At 56.1% G+C, this 12122-nt stretch overlaps 1 protein-coding gene across 3 annotated transcripts in view; it reads left to right on the top strand.

Moving 5' to 3' along the window:
- RPTOR (regulatory associated protein of MTOR complex 1) overlaps window positions 1-12122 on the top strand; it is a 317986-nt gene that overhangs the window by 272086 nt on the left and 33778 nt on the right. For all 3 annotated transcript variants that reach the window (XM_045813984.2, XM_045813983.2, XM_045813988.2), the window contains one exon: window positions 8146-8264. In XM_045813984.2, the coding sequence (XP_045669940.1) occupies window positions 8146-8264 (119 nt within the window). The remainder of the gene's footprint in view (window positions 1-8145; window positions 8265-12122) is intronic.

Raw genomic sequence — 12122 nt, 5'->3', positions numbered from 1 at the left:
CAGGTCGCGGGACATGGGGACCATCCCAGTTGGAGAACAAGCATTAACTGGAGTGTGGAGGTGAGAGGGATGTGTGCTGCGGGCAGACGGAAGTTTCCGTCGCTTTAACTTTGCTCTGTGATAGCTACAGGCCGTTCTGGGCTTGTGTGGGAAGGCTGCCAGAACCTTCTGTCTGTGCAGCCCAGTGGCCGTTGGTGCGCTGATTCTGCCCGGGAGACACCTCATCTGTTGAGGCACAGAGCAGGGACGTCCACGCCTAACGGGCAGGGTGACGTCCCACCTAGAGCACGCTCTTCCCTCCTCACGGGGAGGTGGGCGTCCACCCCACTTCCTGGCCGTGTGACTGTGCGTCTGACGGTGCTGGCAACGAGGGCCAGACCCAGCCCGGCAGGTCTTTTCCACGCCGACCGCCCAGCATGGTGTCCCAGGCCTCAGCTGGAGTTTCAGTTAATGTTAAGAAACACTCTATATGTAAAAATGTAGGGACACTAGCGTACAGCCCCCTTGTGTGTTTCGTTCCTCACGTAAGGAATCACAAATAGAGCCGAATCCCCAGAACTTGTCCACGGGGTCCATGCTCTCTTACTGTCTGTGAACCCCCAAAGCACTCAGTGCCCCTTACAGGCCGCAGACTTCGCAGGAACCCTGTCCTACGGCTCCTTCCCGTGAGTTTCTCTCTGTGCCGGGCTCCCTTCCACTGCTCCGCCAGCCCCTCCCCGTCCGCCAGGGTTGACTTACCCGTTCTGTCAGCGGAGGGCCAACCGTGAGTCCTCCCTCTAGCCGTCACAGCATGGTTGGGGCTGGTTCTTCTGGGCTAGCTTCGGCATCTCACGTTGTTCTAAGTTGCCGGCTTCCGTTGAATGTTCTCGCTCCGTGGAGCTGTGCGGAGCGTTCTCCTGACTTTGTGGCCTCTCTTGTCTCCGGACGCGGGTCCCTTGTACTCCTGTTGCTGTGTGCTTCTGCTCCTTGTTCACGGTTCACCCCGCAAAACATTTGTTCATTTCCCTGGTGTTTACAAGTCCCAACTTTTGCTTTGTCGATTTTTTCATTACATCTATATGTTTTGTTCCGATAACTTTGTTCCGTTATTCCCTTGTCTTTTCTTTTGCTTTTCCCCGTGGTTCGTTTTCATTTCTGGAGTTGACAATAGAAAGAGCTCATGCACTGACACCTTTTCCTGCATTCCAGCGTCAGCATTCACATCTGTGATTTCCCCGTCTGCCCCTCGTCGGCCCCTCATGTCCGTTCTAAGTCATTGGCTTATTTCCATGGTGAACCCTATGCCCTAGTGCTTAATGCTGTCCACACCACGTGGTGATGGTGGTATTTCTGACTTTGGCCATGATCTGGAGGGGGCAAGGCCATGGGTCCTGCGTGAACCACACCAGTCTGCCCCTCTGCTGGAACAAGCCTTGGAACGTTTGCCGTAGTTCCTGCAGGTCGAGTCCATGTAGTGTCCCACCGTGGCCTGGACGGGCCATGGGTTCCAGACGTGGCCACCGCACCCCCCAGGGTGGCAGGAACCAGAAGGGGATCTCTGCTTGCCAAACACACCCACCCACCAAGAACTTAGCTCAAAAATACCAACTTGAATTATCCATCTAAATTGAGAAATAACATCACAGATTTGTGTGTTTTGTTGTTTGCTAAAATATCCCAAGTGCACAGAAGGCACGGGCCGAGCTCGGCATGAAGGCGGGTTCTGCTGACAATCCAAGTGTCACTTGCGAGGTGTCTGTTTTGAACTAGAACAGGTTCTTTTAACAGAATTAACATGTGTGGTGGCTAAGTTCCCAGGCTGGCCCCCCAGGACTCTTTTAAAACCCAGGTCGATATGAATCTGAATTAGTATTTTTGTGTATATGTCTACAGTGAAAAATATGAAGTAACGGGGGAAACTCAGAGAGACAGAAATGCACCACGTGGTGGCTCTGACCCGCCAGCCAGGTGAGCTCGGCCGCCACACCTCCCCGCCCGAGTCAGGGCGACTCCGCCTCCCACCCTCTCGCCAGAGCAGGGATCGGCAGACATTCTCTGCGGAAGGCCAGATCGTGCGCATTTTCAGCCTTGCAGATGGCGCAGAAGTAGCCACAGGTGGCAGGTGAACGAATGAATCTGGCCGTGTTCCAATCAGCCTTTACTTCTCAACTGAAATGCAAATTTCATGAAATAGTCACAAGTCACAAAACATTATTTTGCTTTTTATCACGCCACCATGGAAGAAGAAACGCAGGAACGCCACAGACCTTGAAGACGGTCCACACACTGGGCATCTCCACTCCCAGCCCACCTCCACTGCAGGGACCACAGCAGACGCGGGTCCTTGGCCCAGAGCCAGGTGTCATCCGTAACTCCTCTGTCCCTCACCCCTGCATCCTGGCCTCACCACCCAGGCCAGCAACCCCCTGCACCAGCTCCTGCAGGGTCCTCCTGACCGGCCTCCCTGTTGCCTTCCTCGGGGCCTCCTCCCGACCGCGTCCTGCCATGCAGCACGCGTCCAGGTGCCTTGTCGTCCTGCCGTCCAGCACAGCCTGTGCTCAAGGGTGCGAGTCCACTCTGCGGCCCCCTGATCACACACATGGCTGGCCGTCAAGAGAAGAAATTGTCAAAACGGTCACACCTGGCTTTTGAACTCACAGAAACATGAGGAGTATTGAAGTCGCAAAAAGGATTGAAGTCACTTGTCGCCAGGGGACCCTTGAGAGCTTTCGTCAGAAGGTCCCCGTTGTCTACGGCACGTCCCCTTCTCCGGGGTGTTAAAGACCACACATGCTGGCAGAGGCAACAGCAGGTGCCGGCCGCAATGTTTGGGCCACATCGCGGGGCAAGTGTGGAGCTCATGCTACGTGCCTGAGGTGGGACTCCTGCCTGGAACACAGTGCTGCTCTCTGACGAGTGGACACCATCTTGTCCTGGGTGTTGGCGGGGGAAGCAGGACTTGGCGGTGTAAGGATGAAGAATGTCATCGGAGGCCACGTCAGGCCGGAGAACACGGCAGCTGCCAGGGAAGAGGCAGGTACTGTCGGTCTCCAGCCCACATGGCGCAGCCCCTCCCGCCGCTGCCCTGCCTGCTGTCTTCCTCCAGAGAGCTGGCAGTCCTATCACCCCTACCTTTTTGCTCACAAATTCTGATTCCCGGAGAAAGCTGAGTGTTATCTGCATATCAGTCAAATCTTTGAGAACTTGAGTGGAAAAGTTCTAAAATGAGCTGGAGTTGTCGGGCCACCTCATGCATATTCCATGAGATAGCGCTCCCGTCCGCCACGCACGTAGAATGCGTCACCCACCCAGTCCCGTTGCTTGCAGCTCTCGCCTGCTTAAAGACATTTTTTTTTTTTTCATTTCAACCAAAGGACGGCAATCTCTCTAGCCTCTCACTGAATATTGCAAGAGATTTTCAAAACCATGGCAACCTAAGGACATCCATTTATTCCCACCTTTTCCCGAAACGCCAGCCCCTCCGGGTCCCCTCCCAGCCCCCTCCCTGCTCTGTCGCTGCAAGTACTCCCCATTGTCTTGCTTGCTGTGCAGTGTGTCCCGGAACAAATTCCCCAGAAGGGGCCTGGGCTTCCCTTGACCCCGCCGGGATCTCCACCTCCTGAAGCATGCCAGCCTGATGTTTGTAGGGTTGTGCTGGGACCCGGGCTCCGTGTCCCCCACCTCTGGAACCCCACGTGTCTCTGACTCACCAGCCATCTGGCCTGACTCCCACGTGGGCCCCTTGTTGGTCCTCCCCATTTCTGGCCCCTCCCACCCCAGGGCCGGTCTCAGCACACTGCATGCCAGGACCCCCCTCAGATCTTACCCACATGTCTACACACTGCCAGGCTTGTCCAATGGCAGCCAAACACAGAAGCCCCCGTGAAAATCGCACTTGCTCCTCCTGCAAACAGCCCCCACTGTCATCATCAGCCCTCCCCTGCGCCCACTGCTGTCCTCCGCCCGCAGGCTGGACACTGGTCCCTGAGCGAGGTGCGGACAACCTCTCTGACTTCACCGCATGCCTCTCCAAACCAGCAGCGTCTGGTCCTCCCTGCTGGCGATATTCTGTGTCCCCACGAGGGGAGGGGGGAGGGGGTCCCTGACCCACCACAATGTGACTTCGCCATCTTTATTACTCGGTTTTGGCGAAGCTGCCGTTTCTTGATCCCACGTGCTGCAGGCAGCCCTGCGTGCCCCTCCGGCTCTGAGTCTTACCCTTGGAGAGTGCCCAGAGGTGGCAGTGGGAAGGGTGGGGAGAGAGGGCCCCTCGTGCTTGCCCCGGGGCCGTCCTCCCGCCCTAGCCCCATCAGTCATCCTGCTCCACGCCCCGGGTCCTGGGGGGCAGGGACGGTCACTCTGCTTCTTTGCGGGAGTGGGTCACAGCCTGGAGGGAGTGAGGTGGGGTCATTTCTGTTCCGGGGATTTGGGACCAGACTGCGGCGCCCATGAGCACTCTCACCCCTGAAGGGCTTGCTAGTTGTAGATCAGAGCCCTGGCCAAGGTGGAGCGATCGCACCTCCTTGAAATTTTGTGACCGTTGATGCCACCTGAAGTGTCTTCCCATAGTGACGAATCCGAGCCGGAGCTGGGCTGGGAGGGCAGAGCCAGGATTCAAGCTCTCACCGGCCCGGAGCCTGCCCCCACCTGGCTGTGTGCCCAGTGCTGGGCCCAAGTTCCTGCTCAGAACCCAGGGTCATGGCCGCTGCCCTTGGGGAACAGAGAAGAGCAGAAGGACAGAGTCGGAGCCACGGGCACTGCCCACACCCCTGGAGGAGGAGGCCTGGCGAGCAGGGCCGGCTTCCCACTGGCCCTGGGGGCCCTGCTCAGCCTGAGGCCACTTGTCCCTGTTGTATCATGACTGGCCAGAAAGTAGCATCTCCTCCCTCTCTCTCTGCGTCTCCCCACGACCTCGAGAAGTCCTAACAGAGGAGGCCTTCGTAAGCCCCCAGTAACCCCGGGACCCCACAGCCACAAGCTCTGAGCACGGAGAGCAGAGGGGCCGGGAGAGTGCAGGGCCCCATCAGCCAGGAGGAGGGGGAGTGCGGTTGTCGCCAGCGGAGCCAAGCACTATCCCAGGGAAGGTTTTACAGCCCATTAGTTTGATTTCTTGCTGCCGGGAAACGGCGGTGAGAGAGCGAACGGCGTTGTTTTCTGACGGCACAACATCATTTATATTTTTATGGCCACAACCCTTGATTAAAGGCCATTATTACGTGTGTCTTGTAGGGACCCTGAGGAACATCACGGACAGGATTATGCCGACAGGGTGGCTGCCCGGTCTAGGCAGGGCTCCATCCTGGGGCCTCGGGCCAGGATGCTCACGCCTCCCGTGGGCAGAGGGAGGAGGCGAGGGAGCTCCTGAAGGGACTCCATCACCAGGGGGAGCCCAGCGATGGGGGCGCGTCACAGAGAAGGACGAGGGTACTGGCCCCAGGCCTTGGGTGCCGGTTGCTGGATGGGGCAGAGGCTCTCGGCCCATGGTGGCCCCTAGAGCATTCGCATCGGGGACCCTTGAGACCCAGGGAACAAGTGGCAAGCTCCAGCTTCTCCTTTCCCCGAGCGGCTCAGCCAGCCCAGGGGACTTCTGGGATCCAGAGTTGGCCACAGAGCTCCAAGCAAGTTTTCCTACATCTTACGCTGTTTGGAAAGTTGTAGCTGTTGCTCTGAAAAATAAATGTAAAGCCATTAGTTAGGATCTTTTATTACTTTTGGTCTAGACGTGGAAATAGCTCTCCGCGCTCGTGAGGAAGCAGTTTTGAGTGAGTGCCAGACGCAGGCGCCCTTTCTGAGCATTTCACAGCCCGGAGGACTCCTTGCTCCCGGAGGGCCGACTCGCGTCCTGCGGCACCCCTGGGGCTCCAGCCTCTGCTGCGCTCTTTCACAGCCTTGGGCTGGGTTAGCAGCAGGCTCAGGAGCAGGACGGCTGTGCAGCAGGGAGGCCAAGGGAGCACGGGGGCCGCGCTGAGGGACGGGGCGCGGGGAGGCCGAGGACGTGGGGGCCGCGCTGAGGGACGGGGTAAAACGCACCAAGCACTTCTCTGCCAGTCTCATGTTTTCACCAGCAAGTACTTACACCATTCGTGCGGCCAAAGACCCTGGCAAAAATTAGAGCCTTTTCATTCTCTGTCGAATCACAACTGTCGTATCAAAGTCGAAATCTTCTGCGAGGAAGGCCACAACAGTGATGAAAACCGAAGTTCACGATGGATGGCAGCAGCCAGCGGGTCCCCACCCTTCCTGGGTGCATGGTGCGCCTCGCCCACTGGGGCTGGTCTTGTGCCGCCACAGCCCCGTACCCCTCCTCGTGTTTGCGCCAAAGGCACCGCCGAGCGAGGGTCTGGTTGGTCGGGCGTCTGCTGTTGTATCGGCACACGGGTAACAAGGCTCCTCAGCACTGCGTCCCCGTCCTCCCCACCCCGGGTGCTTGAGGCTGTGGCGGGGGTCTGGTATCTGCAGCGCGCCCCCTTGCCGCTCTCTGTCCCATGGTGGCCACGCTTTGGGGAAGCTGAGCCCAAAACTAACGGAGGGGGTAGACTTTCACACATTGGCTATGATGAGTTTGAGGGGCCTTCCCAAGAGCCTCCGGGTCAGTGGTGATGACGAGGACCCTCGCCCCCTTGGGGACTGTTCTCCTTTCCCTTCTGAGCAGGCTGCCTCCGTGAAAGTGACCGCACAGTCCCTGTAGGTCATGATCCCGCGGCTCTTGCGCAGTTGACATGGGAGCCACGTCTTTGTGGAAACAGTCCTTAGGTCGTGCGGGGCGCACTTCCTGCTGGCAGGCACCATGCCACCATACAAAAGTGGGTTTTAGGAAACGCTGCCGGAGTCTCTGGGCTGATTTTACCAAACAGCTTCCTCAGACTTTGGTCATAAATCTGGTTGGCCGTCCCACAGCCGTTGAGTCAGGGTCAAAGGTGTTCATCCGTACCTGTCTCTAAATTAAAGTGTGCGGGGAACATGTCCGCACGTGGGTCACTCACCCTGACTCAGGCTCCCCTCCAAGCAAGAGTGTGTTCAGCTGACATCTCACCAACCAAAGTCCGGATTCATACGGAGCCCTGGTCCCCGGAGGGGAGCCCTGTCTGATCCCCAGGGCCACGAAGCCCACATGAGCCGCCGCCTGCACACACGCAGGCCCTAGAGCAGGCCGCTGACGGCGCGCACCTGACGCGACGCCACCTCCCCTCCCGGGCAGCGCAGCCGTGGTCGCCGCAAGGCCACTTCAAGAGGGGCGGGGCTTTCTCCATCCCTGCGGCGAAGGGTGTGCGGCTGTGCGGGCATGAGACGGTGCCGCCTCTGCCTCCTGGGGAGCGGCTGTAGGCTGAGGGATGCTAGGGAGCGTCACCCTGCGCCTCCTCCAACCCGCCTTTGATTTGAATGGTCAGGTGCCACAGCGGTGCTGTAGACACAGCATTGGCCCAAACGTCAGACAGGTGGGCATTTGAATCCTTCATCCTTCGGACACTAGGCCTCACTATCCCTCTGTGACGCCCAGATAGTGGCAGCGGCTGAGATCGTGAGGGTTAAATAGGGCTGAACAGACCCGCGGGTAAGGGCCTCGATGACATCCCTTCCTTCGTGTCTGTGATGCACCCTGTCTGGGTTTATGTCCTGCCTCATCTGCCGTCGTGTCCAGCCTTGTGGACAGGACCTTGTGTGGCCTGGTGGGGACCGGGAGGGCTTGGGTCATGTCATGCACACCCTTTGTGATTTCCTGGGAACTCAGGCTAGTACTGCATGTGGTGTGTGGACAAGACTCAGTGAGTCACAGCCCAGAACACAGCCTGAATGCAAGAAAGGTGTACACGGGACTCCTATCCATCACTCCAACACTTGCAGCTCATGTAGGCCGTGACGGCGCCTGAAACCTAGGCATGAAATCAAATGGTTCGCGGGAGCTAGGTAGTGCTGTCCAGTCAGCCAGGGCTTCAAGGAAGGCCAGCCTTTTCTAACTTGCTTTTCCTTCTGGAAAGATCCAGTCTCAGGAGATGAAGTCATCAAGCCTGTTTACCAGCTGGGATTCCTGAATTTCTGGGGCCCTGACCAGACAACAAAACACGAGCTCTTTAAAGTGTCCGTTCCTGGCAGCAGCTAAGTCTTCAGAAGCTGGCTAAGCACACGGGCAGCTATTTATTACTAAAACATCCCATTTCTCTTTCCTAGGAGTTTCCTTTAACAGTGTTTACACTCAGATTTGGAGAGTTTTACTGCATCTGGCTGCAGACCCCTATCCAGATGTTTCCGACTTGGCCATGAAGGTGCTCAACAGCATTGCCTACAAGGTATGTGTGACGGTGTTCCCGGTGAAGCTCGAGAGTTCCTGGTCTTAGTTGTAGATATTCATGTGGGGAACCCCAGATGCGGTCAGGTCTACACCGTGGTGGACAGACTTCCGACAAGCACCTCACAGCATACCCTGACCTCTGTTTACGGGTACCTTCAGTTGGGGCGCCGTCCTGCTTTGACTTAGTGGTATCGGGGCACTAGGACATTAGGTAAAGGCTGCCGTTACCCTTGTGATCCAGTCAGGGTCTGTGTGGTCTGTAGTGATGTCCCCTTTCATTCCCAGTACCACTGACTTATGACTCCTCTCACTCACAACAGTTCTGGCTACAGGAAACCTCAAAGAACCAGCTTTTGGTTTCGTTACTCTTTCTTTGTTGCTTTTTACGATCTGTTTTATCGATACTTCTTTTTATCTTCGTTATCCTGTCCCTTTTATTTATTCTGAGTATAGCTTGCTCCTCTGATTCCAGCCTCTTCAGATGGAAGCTGAGGTTATTACCTTTGCATGAAAGCATGTGACACACAGAGGTGCCTCGAGTTTTCTCTCTGAGGCATAGGATGGCCCCCTAGCTGTGGGCAGCACAGCCATGGCCAGCATGTCCATCAGGTTCCCCAGTCATCCTACCCCCCACCCTTGGTTATCTGGTCATGATGAAACCAGTATTTAGCTTAGATTTTTATTTTTCACTGCATTTTATGTATTTAACTTTACTAAAAATCAATCTGAATTATTTAAAAATATAATCTGAGTGACTAATCTTAAAATGTAATGACTATAAATTCATCGCAGTAGACCTGATGTCAGGACGTCAAATACATTCCTCTTAGAAATCTCTCTCTAGCCTGTAAGGCATAGAAACCACGTCTCCATGCCTTTTTGGATTATGTGTCAAGTGTGTAGCCGTGAGCCGGAGACCCCTCATCCCACTTTATGGTAATTAAACACCGTATGCATAACATTCCTAGCAGGCAGAGCCACGCTAGCGGATTGCAGCAACCGGAAACCTAGCCTTCCATGCCTTTAGAAGAGCACTCTGCAGTGGATGCTTAGAAGTGGCCGGTGGCTTTCTGCCTGCTGTGCTGATCTAGACTGACACGCTCGTCCAGTGCACACGCCTGGCACGCCCAAGTGGAGATACAGAGATCCGAATGGGCCTCCTGTCGAGTCCGTGCTTCCTGGAAGCCTTGCCCGGGCACAATGCAGCCTGTGTGTGAGAGTCTGAATGTGCGTGTATGTGTGTCTGTGTGTGTTTATTTTTAAGAGGAAACACTGCTACTGAAGGATCTAGAAGCATAAAGATGAAGAAAACATTTTCTTGTCTTCAATTTAATTTCAAAAAATGTCTTACTTTCTACTCTAGTAACTAATGAGGGGATTACATTTCAGTTTACAGAGAAATGGACCTATTTTTGATACTCAGCTCTGAAGGCAGATTTTTGTTCATCGTAGTCGAAATAGCCTTATTACTCTGGAATACCCCATAGAATTCTGTATTCAAATATAGAAATTGCTACCAGCTCAGGAACCCACACAGCTCAAGAGCTCTGGCCTCATTTCAAGTATTTATATCCCCTTTCCACACAGGCTTGGGGTTTGCGTTTTGCCTGTAGTTTTTATTATGGAAAATTTCAAACCACGTACAAGTACAAAGAAGACCATGACAACCCCCGGAAACCGCGTCGGCCCCAAGCCTCCCTCACACCACTGCTGCCATCTATGGTTTGGGGATAACACCGAGAAGGAAATTTCAAGCTACAGGTGTTCAAATGTCAGGGTCACGTGTAATAATAATCACTACTTTTAATATTTATGAGAAAACTTGTAAGCACAAAAACTCACCTAAAAATAGTCCACTAGCAACTCCACACCCAAGGAGTGAGAATGCGATCACTGTGCCTGCTGTGGGACCCGCGAAGCCGGGTGCAATGGGGATCAGAGGTCAGCGTGCACGGTTCGAGGCTGAACACCTTTCTTATAGACTGAAGGCCTGAGCGACCGAGAAACACTACGAAGGTTGAGATCACCCCCAAAACAGCACATTCCAAAGTACCACAAAAACCGTGACCAAAACCCAGCTCACGCTTTCATAGAGTCAGCTTATGTTTCTTTTAAAATCCTGTCATCGCGCAGTGACGCTGTCCTCTTCCAAGTTAGCAGCCTCAGCTAGCACCCGGGGAGCCTGCTGTGCTCATCCAGAATCCAATTTCATCCAGCGAGTCTGCAGCTAGCGTCCAGGCCAGCGACACGCAGAGCGCCTGATGTGGGACCCCTCCCAGGCACCTCTGCATCTTTCCGCAGGCCCCGTGGTCTGAGTAAGCGTCCTGACTTCTTTTCACGCAAGTCAGACGGCCTTCAGCTCCCAGAGATGGAGGCTCTGTGTTGGCGTTTTCCCCCTGGAACCGTCCCTCTGTTGTTTGACGGCCCTGGGCTCCCCGCTCAGCACCTCCTCCCCGGAAGGCCCTCAGCTGCCCCCCACCCCATGATTCAGAGGTGCCAGTGCCCTCTGCGCCTGTCCCGGGCCTCCGCCCCACGTGCCCCCTGGCCTCCCCTGCCCCACTGCTTCCTGCCGCCTCCACCAGGAGGAGGACCCCGAGAATCGTCAGACCAGCGCAGTCCTAGCGAACTGTTTGTACTGAGAGGCTTCCGCGTGCATAGTTTGAACCTCTTGTGCACCTGCCCGTTCCCACCTCCCTGCAAACCCAGAGGTGACGGCGGCATCACTCAGACTGGCTTAGCTTACTGAAGTAGGTGCTGCCGTATGGGGAGTCACTGGCCCGTGGGCCCTGCCAGGCCGGGTGCAGGAAGAGCCCCAGGAGAGCTGGTCCCCTCAGGGATTCAGACGCAGTGGCTCTGGGGCAGCCGCTGGGGATCTGTTTCACAGAGACTGTTCCCTGGGCCGTCGTGCATGTCCTGCACAAACATAGCCTGGGTGGGTCCCGTTCTAGCGCCATCAGCCTTCAACCCATTGCTTCCGGTCCCCTAGCTCTTTCTTAGGAGTTGGGCTCATCCTAGGCCCTGCGTGATAGTAAACGCAGTAACCCCGTGAACAAAGCGAGATACCAGTGTCTCCTCCCGTCTCTCTGTCCCCCTTACTCTGCACATGCTGCTGCTCCAAGGTGCGCTGGTCCTGGAAAGGGGCCCGTGAGACTCCCCAGCCTCGGCCCCGCAGGCTTCTCTTCCTGGGGGGCCACGGACTGAGGCTTTTCCGACGCCCATCGTGACCGTGGGCCACTCCTGGTCAGCATCGCTGTTGCCGCGGAACACTCCCTGGGACTCCGCCTTCCAGAGGGAGAGCTACGTTCTTTATCTATGAACTGCAGTTTGTAGAAAAACTACTTGGATCAACAGACTCGTGCCTTTGTAGGTGTCTTCTCAGCGGTCCAGCAGCCCGCGGGCTGTGCGTCATACCTGCCCCCGATTACCTCCGATGATCCTTGTGGGAAGCACCTTCTTACACGTGAGTCCAGATCCTTGACACGCAGTGGGCAGCACGGCTCTGCAGGTACCACACTCCCCCGAGGAAGGAGCCGCCGGAAGCCTGTGCCAGCGTCCTAATCCTGACTCTGTCCGGCCCAGTCGGGAAATCCGCTGTCCAGCGTCATCCGCGCTGCTTTCGGGCCTTTTTCTCCACACTGGATCAGACTTCGTGTGCCCTTGTGAGGTGACGTGTTCTGGTGGGAGAACCAGAGAGTAAGGGGAGCTGGAGACAGGGGGCCCTCCACAGCCCCAGGCTCCCGCTCCAGACGCCCCCGGTAGCTGCACAGGGTAGAGAGCAGAGGGGCTCGTGTGTGTACGTGTGTGTGTACCTGCGCGTGTCCGTGTGAACCGTTTCTGTGTTTGCATTGGGCCCAGA

Source organism: Ursus americanus, chromosome 23, assembly GCF_024610735.1.
Source record: "Ursus americanus isolate L20-20 chromosome 23, mUrsAme1.1.p, whole genome shotgun sequence".
In the NCBI taxonomy this organism is placed as follows: domain Eukaryota; kingdom Metazoa; phylum Chordata; class Mammalia; order Carnivora; family Ursidae; genus Ursus; species Ursus americanus.
The sequence above is the reverse complement of the archived record's forward strand: the minus strand, read 5'-3'. Positions and strand labels throughout refer to the sequence as shown.